Source organism: Cephus cinctus, unplaced genomic scaffold (assembly GCF_000341935.2).
Source record: "Cephus cinctus unplaced genomic scaffold, Ccin1 Ccin1_scaffold0078, whole genome shotgun sequence".
NCBI classification, from domain to species: domain Eukaryota; kingdom Metazoa; phylum Arthropoda; class Insecta; order Hymenoptera; family Cephidae; genus Cephus; species Cephus cinctus.
Genome location: NW_014332819.1, coordinates 41,545 through 62,072, shown reverse-complemented (window position 1 = coordinate 62,072; position 20,528 = coordinate 41,545). Strand labels below are relative to the sequence as shown.

The window sequence follows — 20,528 nt, the reverse complement described above, 5'->3', positions numbered from 1 at the left end:
TTTCTATCTTGGCGGAGTCGCCGTTTATCGATCTTTCTCTTTTCTATCTTGGCGGAGTCGCCGTTTATCGATCTTTCTCTTTTCTATCTTGGCGGAGTCGCCGTTTATCGATCTTTCTCTTTTCTATCTTGGCGGAGTCGCCGTTTATCGATCTTTCTCTTTTCTATCTTGGCGGAGTCGCCGTTTATCGATCTTTCTCTTTTCTATCTTGGCGGAGTCGCCGTTTATCGATCTTTCTCTTTTCTATCTTGGCGGAGTCGCCGTTTATCGATCTTTCTCTTTTCTATCTTGGCGGAGTCGCCGTTTATCGATCTTTCTCTTTTCTATCTTGGCGGAGTCGCCGTTTATCGATCTTTCTCTTTTCTATCTTGGCGGAGTCGCCGTTTATCGATCTTTCTCTTTTCTATCTTGGCGGAGTCGCCGTTTATCGATCTTTCTCTTTTCTATCTTGGCGGAGTCGCCGTTTATCGATCTTTCTCTTTTCTATCTTGGCGGAGTCGCCGTTTATCGATCTTTCTCTTTTCTATCTTGGCGGAGTCGCCGTTTATCGATCTTTCTCTTTTCTATCTTGGCGGAGTCGCCGTTTATCGATCTTTCTCTTTTCTATCTTGGCGGAGTCGCCGTTTATCGATCTTTCTCTTTTCTATCTTGGCGGAGTCGCCGTTTATCGATCTTTCTCTTTTCTATCTTGGCGGAGTCGCCGTTTATCGATCTTTCTCTTTTCTACATTAACGGTGTCGCCGTTTATTAATCTTTCTCTCTTCTATCTTGGCGGAGTCGCCGTTCCTCGATCTTTCTCTTTTTCTATCTTGGCGGAGTCGCCGTTTATCGATGTTTCCTCTTTTCTATTTTGGGCGGAGTCGCCGTTTACCTATCTGTCTCTTCTCTTCTTGGCGGAGTCGCCGTTCCTATCGTTTCACTTCTCTTCTCTTGGCGGTGTCGCCTTACCTGTTTCCTTTTCCCTTTCGTTGTTCCGAGCTTTCCCGCGTTTTCTTCAGAATTTCTAAGATCTCGAGTGCCCTGCACTCGCGGTGTTCTCCCCGGAGACCGCCTGGCGCCCAACACTACTTACTTTATCGCGTATCGGGTCTCGTGAATATCAAAATTTCTTGAGGGAGAATCATACGGCGTTTTGTGTACGGTTCGCTACTTTCTGAATACCTTTTATCGTCAATCTACTTGAGCTGTGAGATTTTGGTTTTCGGGGAATAACGTCGCACTAGGTACTGGATGTGGAAGGCCAGGGTGTCCAGGTATTCCGCTTCGTAGTTTCCTGTGTCCAAGTATTGGATGTGGAAGTCCAGGGTGTCCAGGTGTTCCGCTCCGTAGTTTCCTGCATCTAGGTGTCAGACGTGGAAGTTCAGGGTGTTCAGGTGTTCCACTCCGTAGTTTCCTGTGTCCATGTGTTGGATGTGGAAGTCCAGGGTTTCCAGGTATTCCGCTTCGTAGTTTCCTGTGTCCAAGTATTGGATGTGGAAGTCCAGGGTGTCCAGGTGTTCCGCTCCGTAGTTTCCTGCATCTAGGTGTCAGACGTGGAAGTTCAGGGTGTTCAGGTGTTCCACTCCGTAGTTTCCTGTGTCCATGTGTTGGATGTGGAAGTCCAGGGTTTCCAGGTATTCCGCTTCGTAGTTTCCTGTATCTAGGTGTCGGACGTAGAGGTGTAGAGTGTCCAGAAAAGTGTGCAACGAGCGACGCTTTGGCGCTTCGCTCAAACAATAGTATCCTCTCTGTTGTTCGCTCGGCCTGAGGTACGTAAATAATCCAGCACACTTTCCTCTCTTACGTTTAGCATACGGCTTCAACAAGCTGGACACCATTAACGACGCTTATATGCACTAAAGATTACATTTTCTTTAAAAATTTGTATTTATCTTTATGCATTTCTAAAAAAAAGGGACGACGACGACGACGACCACGACGACGACCACGACGACGACCACGACGACGACCACGACCACGACCACGACCACCACCTCCATTTCAATACGCCTTGATCTCATACACTAATCGTATTGAACTTGGTGGCAATCGCTTTAGAACCTTTAATTCCTATAGTGAATGTATGAATAACTTTTCCTCATATATAGCGATTCATAAGATATTTCGTTCCAAAGACAGGTATGAGGAGTTGACTCGAGTAAAGAGTCTCAGCGCGCTGCGCCCTGTACAGCCGGTTGCCTGTACTTGGCGCGTGACTCGACCGAGTCTCTTGATTTTGTTGTCTAATACACATTTCTTAATGTAGTCCTCGTGGAAGTTAGTTATGTGAACTTTATTTCCTGTTTTCTCCCTCTCGGTTAATTTTCTCTGAATTTCTGAGTAGTCATCGTCAAAATCTTTTAGGTTATGTGATCCGTCCATTTGGGTACAATCTATCGCTGATCGGTTGTCGCGCCAGATTGTTGCATGATAATAAGACTCTCCTGTCATGTCTCTGATAGCTTTGTCAAGTGATATAATCTCTTGACGAGCAGCACTCATCGTTATATATTCAGCATGACATACGGATAGTGATGCAAACTTTTGTTTATAGCTTCTCCAAGCTACTGCGTTTCCGTACAGTTTCACTATGTATCCTCCAGTTGACGTTGAGTCTGCGTGATCTTTGAAGCTTGAGTCTGTGTAAGCTTCTAGACTATCTCCTTGGTCTCTGAAAATCAAACCGATATCTTTGGTTTTTCTTAGATACCTAAGTATTCTCTTGATCTTTTTCCAGTCTTTCTCTGTACATGAGCTTTGTATTCTCGCCATTTGATTGGTGGGGTAGGCTATGTCGGGCCTCGTGACTCCTGATGCGTATAGCAAGCTACCTATAGCTTCTCGATAAGGAGTCTTGCAAGGTACTTCATTCTCTTCAGTTTTCTCTGGATTGTTTCTCATTCCTCTGTTCTTAACTTGTTTTGTTTCCATTGGTGTATTTTGTGGTTTGCATTCCTTCATGTTAAATCTCTCCAGGATTTTCTCTATATAGTCTGCTTGACTAAGTGTCATAGTTCTGTTTTCTCTGTCTCTTTTAATTTTCATTCCCAAGTACATGCTCGGTTCTCCTAAGTCGTTCATTTTAAATACTTCATATAATCTGGTTTTTATTTCGTGAAGTTTCTCTGGATCATTTCCCGCTTGAATAATATCGTCAACGTATAGCACCAAAATGACCACTTTGGCCAGGTGAATAGACACGGGTCATTAATATCTCTTCCAAGACCCAGTTTTCTAGCTTCTTCTGCAAATTTTAGGTTCCATTTCTTTGGACTTATTTTTAAGCCATACAAGGTTTTCTTCAATTTGCAGACTTTCTTTCCTCTGAATTTCTCTGAAATATTTACACCATCTGGTATTTCCATATATATCTCTTCATCCAGTTCGCTATTTAAAAATGCAGTTTTCACATCTAGTTGAACTGCATCCAAGTCATATTACGTTATTACTGCTAATGCGGATCGAATCACGGGTAAGCGTGACACCGGAGCGTATGTTTCTCTTAGGTCATAGACATTTTTGTCTTTGAAGCCTCTTGTGACTAATCTTGCTTTATATTTTACTTGGCCATTTTGCATTAACTTTTTCTTGAAAATCCATCTTGAATCGATGACGTTTGGTTTTCTGTTCTCTGAATCTGTGCTGGGATAATCCACGATTTCCCACACTTCCTTTTCTTTCATTGAGTTTAATTCTTCATTGATTGCTTCGATCCATTTTTCTTTATTTGGTGAATTCATTGCGTCTTTGAAGTTGATTGGATCGTTATTAATCTGTGCTAACGTTACATATATTTCTTCTGTTAAATCGTCTATGCTTTTGTTTGTTCTTGAGTCGTCTATTTTGACATTGTAAACGTAGTTTGGATCTCTGAATGGCTTTTCTTTGGCCTTTCTTTTGGGACCTGTTCTAGTTTCTATTTCTGCTGTGTTCTCTTGATTGTTTTTCCTCTTTCTTGGCCTTTTTGTTCCTGTCGCTGAATTCTGCTTCTCTGTAACCTGAACAGCATCCTGATTGTTTGATTCATTAGTCTGTGCTTTCTCTGTATTATTTTCTTCTCTGAAATCTCTGATTTCAAATTCTGTCTGTTCAGTTTCTTTAGTTATATCTTTGTAAATAATTTTCTCGTTGACCTTTACATGTCTTGAATTAATAAATCTCAATGATTCAGGGTGCCATAATAGGTATCCTGTGGGCGTGTATCCAACCAGAATTGATTTTATTGCTCTGTCAGAGAATTTACTCTCTGGAGTGGGAATTTTTACGTAAGCTACACGTCCGATCTTCTCAGTTCTTTTACATGGCTCTCTGTATTTGGACTCATCATAGATAGTGGAGTTTTGTAATTATTGCTCTTGTGTGGAGTTCGGTTATATGTGTGCACTGCTGCCTCTGTTGCTAGTGTCCACATAGTTTTCGGTAGTCCTGAGTCAATCAGTAAGGCTCTGAAATATTTAAAACTTTCTTATGATAGTTTTCGTCCAAATGACTTATTATTAAATCTCGTACAATCTTTTTAGTTTTAATTGTACTCTCTGAATTATCATTCTCATATTTTTCTGGGTTATCAATAAAATCGGATATGTCATTGGCCGATAATTCTGAATGTAATGAATCGAGCCACAATTCAAGTTTACTCTTGCTTTTCAATTTGTAGTCTCTTTTAATGTTTATTTTGTTTGTCAGTACAGTATTCGTTAAATTGTTCTGAATTGTCATCTGTCTACCGATTTCTCTAAATGTTTCATTCAAATCAGCTAACGTCTGCACATTTTGTCTGTTCTCTGAATTTTGATTTGTCTGTCTGTTATTTATCTGTATATGTGCATTGTCAAACGACGTTGAGTTCTGTTGAGGTGGTGATAAATGTTCTGGTACCTCTTTGACGTGAACCGAGAGATTCCTGATCTCGACCAAACAGGTGTCTATCATCCCGTTTTTCTTTTTGGTCTCCTCGACCAGCTCCTTCTGGGTTGTGGCCAATGATTCGAAGGCTTTGGCCATCTTCCCAAATTGGTCACCCTGAATTTTTACGACCTTGCTGAGCTCCTGCAGGATCGAAGTTAACTGACCTTCTGAAATTTTTGTCATTTTAGTATTAGTTATCTGTTTTTCTCTTTCTCTATATTTAGCGTACATGCTATCTCTAAATAGAGATTAAACACATACTCATGGATCCGTACTCTTTCTCATTAATTATATTTTATTACTGTAAATGTGGGATACAATGATTTAATTTACTGCCTTCAGTTGTGGTCGTCTCTGTATTTACAGTGTTGTCTGACTGCATGTTTCTTGTTTGGTCGTTACCGTTTTCGGTGACCTCTTCGGTCCTCTCTTGATCAGTCTCTGAATCAGTCATCCTTGTGTAAAAACATTTTATTTATTTAATATCACACATTTGAATATTAAAGTACTACAATTGATATTCGTGATCGTTATACTTGGGCCTACATTCATGTACTCCCTCCCAACCGATTAGCCATACGATGGCATTATCGTTACTTTAGGGACAGGGGCGATCTCATACATGAAATATAGTCCGTTCGTATTGATCAAAAAAAATTTTATTACAGTGGTAAAAAAAATAAAAATATTCTATGAATAAACAATTAATCTCTGTATATTTAATTTTACTTGGTTCGTTTCAATTTAGTTTTTAAATCAACCACTGTGAATAAAAGGGTTGGACTTATTCATGCATCGCAATCAAGGAAGAAAAAAAATCGAGACGAAAAAGAAAATAATTCGCAAAAATATAAAAAATTCGATCATCCACACTGCTTAAATGCGACGACGCGCTCTGCCGACCACAATGATGCACGTTTTCGTAAACCGATCGTGTACGACGCGCACCGGCTCTCGAACGAACAGCGTCCCGTACTTTGAGAGAGAATCACGTACACATATATGTATAGCGCGGCATCGCGGCTGTTCACATCTAACGCAGCGCCATGAGTTGAGCGTGAAGGAAAGAGATGGAGAGAGAGAGAGAGAGAGAAAGAGGGAGAATACTTCTCCTCTTTCTCGCATGTACCGGCGCGTCAACTCAATTCGCGAAATCGGCTTTTGTTGCCGGCGTAACTTCCGAATTCTCGATTCGAGTTTCGACGTGCTTTTTCCTATTTATTGCGATGCACTATTCTTCCCCTTCGTGTAACAAAACTCTCCTAACACGATACTCTTCTCTTTGTTACATCATGCATGTGTCTCACTTTCTTTATATTTCACGTCACTTTCACTTGATTTCAATTTTTTATTTTCACTTTACTTACTTAATTATTTAGTTGTTGTGCTCTCTGGATTTGTGACCACGGCCAGTCCTTCCTCTCGTGCAGGGCCCATAACCTGACGGACTTTATAGATGGAAGGTGAGGATGAGGACGTTTCACGGGCGATCGAATAGGTTGAACACAACACTTTATTTAAGTGAATGAATAACTTTAATGCAGAACACTGCGCAACTCTTTTACAACTAAATGAATTATAAAAGTCAACTCTGAATTCTTTGATTAACTATTTCTCTGTATTTAATTGAAAAGTAAAACGTTAAGATAAAGGTAAGTAGAAAAACTGAACCGTTCTCGAGAGGAGCGTGTTAGCGAATGACGAGCCGCCAGTAAGGTGGCAAGAGACAAGAGAGGAAGAGAGAGATAGATCTCTCTGCTATGTGGCGTAGATGGTAGCTTCTGTTTAGTGGCGCCCTCGCCACGAGATGCGGAGCTTGCTGTGACTACAGCCGACATTTCCTAGCCTCTCTAAGGTAGGTAAGAGATTTCTCTGAGCTGAAGGAAGGGGTGTCCTGCTGGGACTCTCTCTTCGGTTTATGTGGAGGTTTTCCCCGACTATTGGCTCTGAGTGGCGGTTTAAATATGAATCTACTGATCGCGAACCTGTCTGCCCTAACACGGAGTCGCGATTAGGATCGTTTTGAGGCATTAGGAGACATTTGCAATTATGTTAGGCTCGGTTTACAATGGTTTGCTTAATGCTGAGTTAGTATTATCTTAACTTACAGTAACACGCAGTTCTGCATTCTTTGTTGAAATCTGTGATGCCAATGGAGATGTCGTCTTTCTTCTTGCCGTAGGTCATGAGTCGTTGCTCTGGCCTCTTGATGTCGAATCCTGGTTCCTCCTTGGAAAGTTGGATCCGTTTTTCTTGTTTCACTCAGGTTTCGTTTTATTATTTCACTTAGGTTTTGTTTATCTTTTTCACTTAGGTTTCGTTTTCTTGTTTCACTTAGGTTTAATAGCGCGCACGTAGATCTTGTTTTACTTTATACTTGGGTTTTTGAGAGTCTCGATCGCGTTTGGTTATTTTACCGAAACACTTTGGCAATCCCACCGCTGCCACCAATTTTTGTGGGCCCAAATACAGGGTTCACGGATTTGACTGCCGGAAAGGGTTTTCGGGAGTCAGGTACTTTGGGATTCGTTGCCCGATTAAAAACTTGGAACTTAACTCTCGATAACAAGTAAAAGATTTATTTGAAACAAAACAGGGATTCGTTGCCCGAGTAAAAAGTTGGAACTTAACTCTCGATAACAAGTAAAAGATTTATTTGAAACAACACAAGTTACGTTAAAATACACTATTAGAAATAAATCGTAAACGTGGTGAGTACGAAATCACGAGGCTGGAGGTTAGTACTTCGACTAAGTTACCGTAGTAACGCTTCACTTGTAGCTCTCTTACTTCGTCTGACGTGCCGACAGGCCGTCCGCTTTTTATATCTTAATTATGGAATTTTTAGAGATACAATAACCAAGGATTGTTTCTATATTTCGCCATGGTGTCGGTGATGTGTCTCCTTTGTTTCCATAATATTGGCGAGTGGAATGTGCCGCGTCGCAGCGTGGCCATTCCGTCGTTTCTGACGTAGGCGCGTTTCCAAATCTATATTACGGTTTACAACACGATGGATGAATGGCACTGGGGTTAAGAGTGCCGCAAACGAAGCCTTTGGGACATCAGGCCGCATCCCATCGTATGAAGGCCTTATCCGTGCATGCGGTGCTCTGAGCGGACCGACATCTCTTTCCCTAGCTACTCGTGGGAACAGGAATGGAAGAAAATATAACTAAACAAACACTGATGGGGAAGGGGGTTTTAGTCAAGGCTACAACGCAGCCGGATAAAGAGATTGCGGGAATTAGAGCCGTTAGGCTCTAAGCGGCAGCTGGAGGTATTAGGCCATAGCTAATGAAACTGCTAGGGCGTAGATATATCTGATTGTGGGCTACTATTTAACGCTAGGCGTATCTGTTTCCCGTGAAAGTGGGGGATGTAATGCTGACGAATGAGAGCGACGTGTAGGTATACAGATTGATTATTTATTGTAGGTAAGATAAGTTGACTTACAATGGCTGATAAGTTTGAAAGAGTTGATATTGCACTTCACTGAGTTCTTTCTGTGGCAATCCGTCGTCTGTTATTACACTCGCGATAGATTTAATAGAACGCTCACCGCGATGACTTCTCTGGCCCTCGGGTGGGAAGGCTTGGTCACAAGGATCCGAAGACACGTAAAATACTACCAGCGGAGGAACAAGCAAGACTCGATGATTCAGACGGTGACTCCTAGAGGAGTTCCGTTTGGTGCCAGGATTCATGAAAAACTGCCTATTGGTTCCAAATACTGTAGGTGCATTAGCTCGAACTTTGGAGATAATGCACCCCGATATTGATGATCTTGCAGAAAGAGTCTTGTTTCTTTCCTCGCGCTGGCATGTAGTGTGAGCGCGTGGCCTGATACTCAGCGTCTCAGTAATTACATGAGGCAATCGAAAAGTTCGATGTGCCGAAAAGAATTTACCGATTGCATTTACTTGAGTAAATCCGCTTTGGGATGTAACAGAGGAACTAGAGCGAGACGAGGGCCGCACGATCGCGAGCCTAAAGAAAAACATCGCGATCATCGATGAGGTCCTAAAGGAGCACAGAAATATCCACAAGAGCATCCGGGATGATACCCTTGCAGCGCCAGTGCACTGCACGCAGATACAGGACTGTCACGAGGCGCTTATGAAAACTAGAGCGGCGCAAATGCACGGCTTGGAGCGGGCATATCCCGAGAGTAGGAGTAGCACTGGCCAGAACGACGTTACTCCAGTGGAGACGACGGATAGGGAGGTCCAAGTCAGTTAGACGGGAGCTACACGTGGCACACAAACGGCCCTTGTACGGGGAACAAAGCACGTGGTGAAAAGTCTCTCAGACACACCGAAAGCGGGCGGCAAAAAACGGGGAGCGCTGTTTTCGCCAGAGGAGACGGCCAGGAAAAGAAAGCGACGAGGCGAAGACAAGGACAGGGACTTGGTGATCGACGATGGTACATCACGACGTGTAGGACAACCAACCGGAATCGAGGAACCGGGGGCGCCCGGGGAAAAAGTAGTGCGCCGGAAGGAGCGAGTGAAGGAAGCGTCCAGAGGAGTAAGTGACGAGAAATCGAGTGGAGTTCGGAGAAGATTGCCGGAGGCGGTGCTGGTGACGACAAAGAATGCGCCGTCGTATGCCGTGGTCCTTCGAAACATGAAGGGTAAAGTGAACCCGGCAAGGCACGGCGTGACGGTCTTGGGCATAAGAAGAACAAGGCGAGGAGAGCTTCTCCTGGAAACTAAACCCGGTTGTGGTAAAGCCGAGGACTTGAGAAACGTCGTTGCGCAGGCTCTTGGCGACGAGGCTACAGTGCGAACTATGGCTCAGACTAGCACACTAGAAATTCGAGATTCGGACGAAGTCACGGAGGAGGTTGAATTACAGGATGCAATTAGGACTACTGTCGACGACGCATCTCAAGGCGATATCAAGGTGAAAGCCATGAGATAAGGGTTTAAAGGTACCCACACAGCACTAGTGAGCATGCTGGCAGCGGTAGCGGACAAGGTGTTGAAGACACGCCACCTGAAGATAGGTTAGGTGAACTGCCGGGTCAGGGAACGTACCCATGTAGTCCGTTGCTACCGTTGTCTCAGATTTGGCCACGTCTCGGCGGTATGTAAGGCACCGGCCAGGTCCAAATTGTGCCGCCTGTGTGGAAAGGAGGGTCACCTTGCCAAAGACTGCAAGGTAAGCTCATTCTGCATGGAGTGCAGTACAAGAAACAAACCTGGCGGAACGGAACACGTACTGGGCAGCGCGAAGTGCGAATGCTTCCAAGAGGAGCTCAAAAAGGCTAGGAGATGGTAAGGTTCTTGCAGGTAAACCTGGGCAGGGGTCGCGAAGCGGAGGACTTGCTCCTCCAAGCGGCCGTTGAGAAGGGCGCGGGCGTACTGATCGTCAGCGAGCAGTACCGGATTCCGGATACGGGCTTCTGGTTTCAGGACACGACAGGTAGGGCGGCGATAAATGTCCGAGGACAGGACCCAAAGATCAAAGAAGTCGGTAAACCTACGGCCAACTATGTGTGGCTAGGCATAGGCGGAGTTAGGATATACAGCTGCTACTTCTCACCCTCTGAGACCTATGAAGTTTTCCGTAAACAACTGGACGCGCTGGAGAACAACCTCAGAGAAGCGAGAGGCGAAGTAGTCGTAGCCAGCGACTTTAATTGTAAGTCACCCGAGTGGGGCTCCAGGAGACTGGACCGCAGAAGCGAAGCCCTCTCGGAGATGATAACGAGGCTAGATCTCGTACTTAACGAAGGGAACGCCCTTACCTTTCGACGGGGAAGCACCAGTTCGGTCGTTGATATCACCCTGGGTACTATCGTTGCAGCCGCGAAAATGAAGGCATGGAGAGTACTCGAGGACTTTACCCTCAGCGATCACCAATACATCGAGTTTGAATTGGGAACAGAACAAACGCGGAGGACTCGCCAGGAACCACTGTCTAAAGTAGGCGTAAAGAAAGCTGGATGGGCATTACGCAGGCTCGATAAAAACAAGCTGAACCTCTTTCTAGAAACGGCAAGGAAACAGGGAAACCCGCCAAGGATGGGCGACACCAAAGAGCTGGATGCGTTAGTAAGTTATGCTACTGAGATCATCACGGCAGCATGTGACGCAGCTATGCCTAGGTGCAAAAACTACACGAGAGGTAGACAGCCGGTACACTGGTGAACCCCAGAGATAGCAGAGCTGCGGGGACGATGCCTAGCAGCTCGCAGGAAGACGCAGCGACGCAGGAAAAAGGGCAAAAACCAAAACCTGGACTTGGAATTCAAAGAGGCTAGGAAGAAATTGCGTACTGTCATCAAAAACAGTAAGAAGAGGTGTTGGATGGAGCTCTGCCGTTCGGTAGAAAAGGACCCCTGGGGGCTGCCGTTCCGTATAGTGACTAAGAGGTTGCTAGGCAGACAATAGATCCCAGGGTTATCGTGCCCGAAACGCATGAACACTATAGTGCAGGCCCTGTTCCCTATGCACAACTACAGGCGTGCACCATCATGGCAGGAAGGAGACGTCGCGGTGGAACCGTTCATGATGGAGGCGAGAAAGAGATTGCAGCCAAGAAAGTCGCCTGGCCCTGACGGCATCCCCAACGCGGCAGTTAGAATGGTGACTAGAGTGTGGCCAACCCTACTGTTGGATGTCTACAACGGATGTCTGTGAAGGGGAGTCTTCCCCAAGCGGTGGAAACGACAGAAGCTAGTACTGCTGCGTAAGGGGGACAAGCCACTTCAGGAACCCTCATCAAAATGTTCGATCTGTCTTTTGGACACCATGGGGAAGTTACTCGAGAGACTCCTGCTGGGTAGACTGGAAGCGCACATCACGGCCACAGGAGGGCTATCAGTACGGCAGTACGGCTTCCGTAAAGGACGCTCCACGGTAGAAGCCATCATGCGAGTAGTAGAGGCAATGGAAGAAGCGAAAAGGGGCACGTGGCGTAGCAAAGGCTACTGTGCACTTGTTACACTCGATATACGAAATGCGTTCAACACCGCTAGTTGGGAGAGTATTATGGCCGCCCTGGCAGAAAGACGGACACCAAAGTATCTGTTGCGCATGATAGACAGCTACCTGTGCGACAGACAGCCGTTATACGATACCGGGGACGTACCGGCTAGTTACGAGGTGACCGCAGGCGTTCCACAAGGTTCCGTCCTTGGGCCCTTTCTGTGGAACTTAATGTATAATAAATTCATCGACTTAGATCTTCCGGATCACTCGCTCATAGTGGGATTCGCGGACGATACTACGTTGGCAGTAACAGCGAAAACGACGGGGATACTTGAACTTATGACAAACGAGAGCGTTCGCTGGGCCAGCAATTGGTTGAAGCAGAACGGGCTGGAAATGGCAGTTCATAAAACGGAGGTAGTAATGTTAATGGACAAGCGTGTACGAGTACCGCCATCATTGGAGTTGGAAGGCCATATCGTACCCTGGAGAAAGTCCCTGAGGTACTTGGACGTACAACTAGATGATAGCCTGAGGTTCACGGAATACGTAATTAGAGCAACGGAAAAAGCGGCGTCGACAGCGGTGTCGTTATCACGGCTGATGCCAAATATAGGAGGACCAGATGAGCTGAAACGAAAGCTATTAAACAGCGTCGTTTACTCGATCCTGCTCTATGGAGCAGAGGTTTGGGCAAGTGCAGCAGAGAGAGCGGCTTCAAAACGGCGACTGGCCGCAGTACAAAGGCGTAGTGCCCTGCAAGCCATTTCCGTTTATAGGACAGTCTCGGAGGCAGCGGCGCTGGTAATAGCGAGCACGCCGCCTATCGATCTGCTCGTTTAAGAGAGACGCGAGGTTTATGAGGAAATTCATCGGGACGACGTAAGACAGAGAACGGAGGAGCAAAAAGCCGAGGCCAAAAGGACGGCAAGACAACGTTTGCTGAACAGATGGCAGGAAAGATGGAATGAAGGCAAGACGAGGCGCTGGACACACACGTTAATTCCCGACATCACGGCATGGCATGGAAGGTCGACTACTTCATAACTCAGGCACTGACTGGACATAGCTGCTTCAATCAGTACCTGAAAAGGATCAACAAGATCGACAAAGCAACATGCACGCACTGCAGGCAGGCCAACGTTGACGCTAGGCACACCATCTTTGAGTGCACTGCAGTGACGGACGACAGGGCAAGGCTGATGAAGACTCTTGGAGTCCGCAACCTCAATGAATAAAATCTTGCCCCATTGATGGTTAGCGGAGAGGAGCCGTGGATAGCGGTGAGGACTCTCATACATGCAACAATGATTCGGAAGAGCGAGACCGAGAAAGCTGAGAAACAACCACAAACAAACCACAAACACCTGGACTTCTAATCTAGGCACACTGGGCACGTATAATCAGATATCAAGCGGAAGGAGAAAAGCCTACAGAACACGGAAATAGGGCGACACCCTGAAATAATGCGAAAGCGGTTCCGGGGTGGAGCCTGGAGCAATAGGAGGGGTTTTAGTCGGTAGGAATCCGACACTCCCTGCCGTCACTGGTCGGCAGGGGTCTTTGCAAGATTTCCCTCCTCAAAAAAAAAAAGGTGGCTCGACAGGTTGAACCATTGCACACCTAAGAGGGTGAAGTAAGTACTGTACTGCTTGAGAGCGACAGGTATTTTTTGTATAATTATGTTGTTTTTTTTTCTGTCCATTAGAATGCGGAGGGCCTGCGCTAACGCAGGCCCTTTTCAGTATTCCACAGGTAACTGTCAATTATTTTTATTTACAGTGGAAAATACTTTCATTTAAAATTCAGGGAGAACTCCAGAGGGTTGATTCACTAAATTTTCTTTAAGAGCACCATTTACTTCAAAAAATTAAGAAAAAACATTTTTTAAGATAGAAATATTCACAGGAATCTTTAGTTATTAATTGCCGAATGTAATCGTTGATATTTTTCAGTCTTATTCTACACAAAACGATCACTAACGATCAAGGACAATGGAATTATCCCTATGAATGACGTGTGACCAAATGATGAAACTGATGGCACAGGGTCAACATTAACTCTTATCTTCTGCAATTCTTTAAATGTCAAAAGTGAGTCTCACATATATCAGGAATTAACTATTAATAATTACAGTGAAATCATCTCATTTTATATTGTTTAGATCGAGAAACGATATATCATATTTTAGAAATTATATCTATTTTGAAATTTTTATTTACTTTATTTATGATTTGTTATTTAGTTCTTTATCGTAAAGAAGCGACTTCATTTTAATGGGACTGGTGTCATTCGATTGAGAAACAAAAATCGTTTGCTAACGTGTATTTTTTCCGTATTTTTGTTCTCAGCTTATAGATATGCCAGGGTATCTGCTGAAGTGCACGTACTAGGGAACCCTGGCTGACTTGATTTCGTACTGCAAGCCAAAAACGAAGCAAATATTTCACTAGAAATTCAGTGTTTGCATGAAGGAGCTAAAGATTGGAAAACAATGGAAAGAAGTGATCACGGTTGACCCGACACTCAAATCGGAGGAATTACAATTTAATTATTATCAACGTCTGCACGTTCTCTAAACACAGTGTGTATTATACAAAAGTGTTTATTTTCGCACTAAACGTATTAAGGTACAACCTGGTGGTCATGGTAGTTTCATATAAGTGTTTGTAATAAAGAACTGACATCATTAATCTCTCGTTATTTTCAAGTAGCACAACCCAGAAAGTTATCCAAAAGTGAACTAAATGAGTACCAAATATTCGTCTGGAAGTTACCTATAAGCTAATAACTGTTCTAAAAGATAACTTCAACACATAATGATAAATAGGTACCTTCCATACGGATATTTGGAACCCATTAAGGCATCAAAATGATATCGACATAATTTTACTACCAATCTATCGGGCAACAATAATTTCACAATATCCTATCACACTTCGGAGATCATCACATAATCGCGTAAAAACGTTACAATTGTAATATCTTATTATTGTATTTCGCATCATGAAAATATATTATTATTTTTTTTTTATTGCCGACAATACACATAAACAACATAAAATAGTTTAATTGTGTGCAAAAAAAAATTCTCTTTACATAATTCCCACTAAAAGGCGTATATAACGAAGTTATCTCGGTCACTCTCACTTCTCTGTCTGTCTTTCTCTAGGTCGTTTGACTACAGCGCTACCATGATGTGCAACTGACGTTACTGTACACCGTTTCAGGACCACATCCAAAGTACTGCGTTCGGCCTCCTTTGCTCTAGTCTTCATGCTTTAGACTGTTAGCACGATCAGCAACGCCATCTGATCGGTAGGTTGTATAAGTAACGCGATATACAATATGTAAGTATACCCCTGTTGTAACGTGGTGTCCGTGGGACGGCCAGTTACATAAAAGCATAGAGGCACGGAGAGCCGTGTCGCCGACGAAAACCGCCAAGAGAATGTCTACGACGACGGAGGTTTGCGGCAAGGGGAAGCCGGGGAGGGAAACCGGCACCGCCGAGCCCGAAAATTGGGCGGGCTCGGGTAAGATCGGCGCCGCCCGGAGACTGGCGGGAGGTGAGTGCCGAAAAGCGAAGAGCGGATCGCGGCGAGAGCAAACGCACGAGTTCGAGCAAACGTGGGATTCTTCGGGAATCATTGGATCGGGGACTGAAACTTCGTTGTGAACCGCGGAACGGGAATACCGAAAATCGGCGGATAATGTATCGCGACTTTTCTCACATCCGCACAGTACATCTTGGCACGAGGAGTGGGGGCTGCGCGCCTCGTCACGTGTCCTGGTGGTTGCAGAGTTGCACCGTCCACCGTCAAAAGAGATGACCTCCGCGACCGCGTTTTGTATTAGAATTGTATAGAGACGCGCTCGTATACATCACCCGACTGTACTCGTTTACCTAGGTAAAATAAAGGGCCAATGTTGGAATTAAATCCCACCGTGTTAGCTATTGCCAAAGAAGCCGGCTGATTCCTGTAAATACTCGCCGCCCTCACGTTCTCCTCTACCATGTCGGATTAGGAGCTAGCGGGAAGATCCGGTCAAGGAGACTCCCGCAGTTGACGTGTTGCGGATTAGAAATTAAAGGCCCCATGAGTCGGGCTGGTGCAAGGATGCACCTGGCGCCCAAAGGAATACACTGTATACAGGGTGTTCCAAAACTACCTGACTCGGTGGGTATGGCGGTGTTCAGGAGGCTTCATTGATCACGATAATGACCTTCTTTTTGTCCGGAAGGTCATAGGTTTTAAATGGGAGCAGGTCAAAGTTGACCAATCAGAGCGAAGCATCAACAGAAACGTAGGCACCTACGAATTCTGAGTTTTCTTCCCTCGCTTTTGTTTCTCGGTACCTATGGGCAGATTGAAGCCAGGCGAAGCCATGCCTATTAGGTATCACTCGCTGAGGACAGTCATGCACTAACTGAAAACTGCAAAATCCTATGATAATATAGGAAATAATAAAGATCTGACGCAGTAGGTAAATCCAAAATTTGTCATCTGCAAGTATTATGTAACTTAGTGTAGACGATAAAAGCATACCAGAATAAATCGTGGAAAAAGTCCTGGAAAAAATACCAGAAAAAGTATCAGTAAAAGTCCCGAAAAAAGTACCAGAAAAAGTCTTACAAAAAGTCCCGAAAAAGTCCCGGTAAAAGTGCCGGAAAAAGGCCCGGTAAAAGTTCTGGAGAAAGTCCCGGTAAAAGTGCCGGAAAAAGTCCCGATAAAAGTACCGGAAAAAGTTCCGATAAAAGTGTCGGGTATAGTGCCGGAGGAGTGAAGGGCGAAGAACTCTAGGATTCCGAAAATGTGAACGAAGGACATCTGTATCTCGAGAACGAGGTGAAGAGCTCCTTCCAAATCCAGTAAAACATATAGAATAATTTACGGGTTGATATGCAGAAGGAAGAGCAGCAGAACGTAGGGGAAAAATTACCGGAAAAAGTACCGGAGAAATTAAGAGCGAGGAATAAAAAATTAAGGCCCGTAATTAATCTGAGTATGATATTATTTGTGTATTAAGGAGATAGAGCGACGCAGATCATTCATAGAACAACGCTTCAAGCCTCAATCACTGTAGGGAAAGATCAATCTCAGATCAGTTTTGGATCTATGCAGCAGACTGAGTGTTTCCTTTGTAAACCTGAGTGTAATCTGCCGTGAAACACATAATTAAATACTGCATGTTTTACCATACGTATCTGTATTGAATCTTATATGGAACATGTAAAAGTATCTATCAGCGATCCGTCCTGTATCTAACAACTTTTACTGTAGGCATTCAATGATAATGTTATAACTATTATTTTAACTCTTAGATGCCTCGTCGTTGTCCGTCTCGTTATCTGGGTACCAGCGTACGCTGCCATCATATTTTCATAGACTCTTCTTTTCCTGAACACTCCTTCCTCAAGAAATGGGTATTCCATCGGCGCATTTATAATACGCTTCAGTCTTGCAATAATAATGTTAGGCCTTAGCTAGTGAAACTGCTAGGGCGTGGATATATCTAATTATGGGCTACCATTTAACGCTAGGCGTATCTGTTTCCTTTGAAAGTGGGGAATGTAATGCCATCGAATGAGAGCGACGTGTAGGTATACAGATTGATGATTTATTGTAGGTAAGATAGGTTGACTTACAATGGTTAGAAGGTTTGAAAGGGTTGATGTTGCACTTCACTCAGTTCTTTCTGTGGCAATCCATCGCCTGTTGTTACACTCGCGATAGATTTAATAGAACGCTCACCGCGATGACGTCCCTGGCCCTCGAGTGGGAAGGCTTGGTCACAAGGATCCGAAGACACGTAAAATACTACCAGCGGAGGAACAAGCAAGAGTCGATGATTTAGACGGTGACTCCTAGGGGAGTTCCGTCTGTTGCCAAAATTCACGAAAGACTGCCTGTTGGTTCCAAATACTGTAGATGCATTAGCTCCAATTTTAGGGATAATGCACCGCAATATCGATGATCTTGCAGAAAGAGTCTGCTTCATTCCTCGCGCTGGCATGTAGTGTAAGCGCGTGGCCTGCTATTCAACGTTCCAGGAATTACATGAGGCAATCGAAAAGTTCGATGTGCCGAAAAGAATTTACCGATTGCATTTACTTGAATAGATCCGCTTTGGGCTATAACACCCCTCTTGTTAGATTGAAGCTCGGTGATGTAATCTCCGCGGTTCAACAATGATATTGGATCGACGATAAGACCGAAAAAGCGTGTGAAAAATTATAGAATTTGGCTAAGTTGCTGGCGAGGAGCTTTCACTTTATTTCTTACGTAACAAGTGTCACCACGTGCATAGGGTCATATGGGGGTTGTGATGGGATGGCAGGTGCAATTCGGCTGGGTTCTATGGCAAGCTGTAGGGGTTGTCGGATGTCCATTGGGAAACTGATGTTATCTTGCCTTGATCTGCTGACGGGTTCTCGGCGTGTTCTGCGGCGTATGTAGCAGCTCAGGAGCAGTCCCGGTATACTGCCCCGAAGTGCGTATATCGCCAGTCCTGTTATTGTTGCCAGTGATATGCAAATGCCTCCATATGCCCAGGTTCCTGTGCGGTGATACCATTTTGTCGCCTTTTGTTCCTTGGCTAATTGATCCAGATGAGTTTCGATGGCGTCCAAGCTTACGTCCGCCTGCTGTAATTGTCCCCCTATAGAGTGTTGCCGTGCCGCGAGGACCAGGGTGTCGAGCTCCTTGCCGTATGTCTCGGCTATCGGGACATACAGATTGATGATTTATTGTAGGTAAGATAGGTTGACTTACAATGGTTAGAAGGTTTGAAAGGGTTGATGTTGCACTTCACTCAGTTCTTTCTGTGGCAATCCACTCGGCTATCGGGACTGACAGCTCGCTGATGTTGAGAATGGTGGGTGGCTGGTGAACTCGGTCAATTGACGATGGAATCATACTGGATGACAGGAGTGTGATGGTTGAGGAGTAGCCTGTGCATCCTGGATTCCGCTGGAGGACTTCGGTCCCTTCAAGGGTGACCGTGGCTGCAGTGCCGTCGCGACATTGAATGCGCAGACTGTCAGACATTTCGAATAAGTAGAGCCATCCATAAGTATTCTCCAGAAACGTCCATTGGGCCTGATGATTGTGGGCTATTCTGATGTCACACCTGCGTAGGGTATCGCTGTTCGGTGAGACGAGCAGGCGTGCTTCGCAAGAATCGTCCTCATGGACGTCTCGCAAGGCCATGTGCAATGGGCATGCGTAGTTGTTTGGAAGGTGGTAACACTTCTTCAAGTACGGTTCATCAAAAGTGAAGTACTTCCCTTGCTCGTTAGACCAGGTCATATACGGTTGTTTAGGCTGGATGTAGGCCGTGCCCTTGGTGGTTCCGTTGAAGTTCTGGGGCCGAAGGCATGGGTAGAGCCTATATAATTGGAGAGGTTTTGCTTCCAGTGACGGCAATGTGATACTCACCAGGAGATGACCCTCCTGATACTTGGTAGTGATGCGACTGATAGTTGAGAGATCTGTCGCTCGCAGGTCAGTCATCGTAACAGGAAACTCAAGAGACGTCGTAGATTCCCTTACATGGCGAGCTGCGGTGGTAAGCTGCTCGACGGAGAGTAAGTCAGGGTGCAGGATTCCGAGTTGCGCATAGCGAATGGCGTCCGTGAAACGTTGCAAGGTGTCGATATAAGCATCAGCAGCGTCGATCATGTTGTTCGATAGACTAATAAGATGCATAGTATAGTTGAGGCGATGAATGTCTTGGAGCTCCCAACGTAAGGTGTTTTGGATATCGATAGTAGCGTTGGCGATCTGTTGAATGTACCTTTCGAGAGCGTGTACGTGTGAGCCTATCGCATTTATCTCGCCTCGAATGATATAGGTGGAGTTCTTCACGAGATGCGCAAATTCTTGGCCCTTTTTTTCAAGTTCGGTGATTTCGTGGCCGTATTGCTCCGCATCGTCTTCCGTGAGAGTCCCGAATAGTGCGTGCGAGATGGAGCCGATGAATCCCAGGGGCGCTCCGCGAGTGGCCTGTTGTCTGGGGCCGTTGTCTTCCTTCTCGGGTGATACCAGGAGTCGGATTTGTGTTTTCAAATTTTGAATCCTCTCCTCACGGCGATCAAGCCTGGTTTTGGATAGGAAGCTGATGCACTGAGTGGCGCTAAGGTGATTCATACACTCGTACATGATGCTCCCTATCTGTTGGGTGCCCTAGGGCTGCTGTGATAGATGCATCTGGAGGTCGAGATGGGTGATGATTTTCCAGTTGGTGGTGTTTACGCATATGTCCGGAAGGCGCTCATAAAAGTTGCCAGGATGGTCCGTGGTTGTGGCGCCAATAGTTGCCAGGATTAACGTCAGAGTCGTCCCAATTGATATTAACATTTTGCCACGTGCCATATCTGTAACAAGAAACGACCTCGTCGTTGCGATTACTAATTGGCCAATTTTAATTTATTAGGATGTTTAGTTTCGAGCCACCCAGCCTTATTTGCATTCGTCACATTTCCTTTTTCCGTGATATCGACGACCTCGTAGTGCCCATGATATTGAGGGCCAAATTTTCCCTTTCGCGGTTACGGGAGGACATAGACGTCGTCTCCAATTTTAAAATTTACAGGGTGGTTTAAGTTACAAGTATATACTTAAATCTAAAAGTTACAAAAATAAAACATAAAATAGAGCTAACAATAATATTATGTACAAGTCGAGCGAAATAAAA

At 44.9% G+C, this 20,528-nt stretch overlaps 2 protein-coding genes across 2 annotated transcripts in view; one reads left to right on the top strand and one right to left on the bottom strand.

Moving 5' to 3' along the window:
- LOC112494783 overlaps positions 1 to 5,070 on the bottom strand; it is a 13,593-nt gene extending 8,523 nt beyond the window's left edge. The window contains exon 1 of the mRNA XM_025087971.1: positions 4,858 to 5,070. Within this exon, the coding sequence (XP_024943739.1) occupies positions 4,858 to 5,070 (213 nt within the window). The remainder of the gene's footprint in view (positions 1 to 4,857) is intronic.
- A 5,096-nt stretch (positions 5,071 to 10,166) lies between these two features.
- On the top strand, positions 10,167 to 11,045 carry LOC107270416. Its single transcript, XM_015745422.1, has one exon. It carries the CDS (start codon positions 10,167 to 10,169, stop codon positions 11,043 to 11,045), a length of 879 nt encoding a protein of 292 aa, XP_015600908.1.
- The last annotated feature ends 9,483 nt before the right edge of the window (positions 11,046 to 20,528 follow it).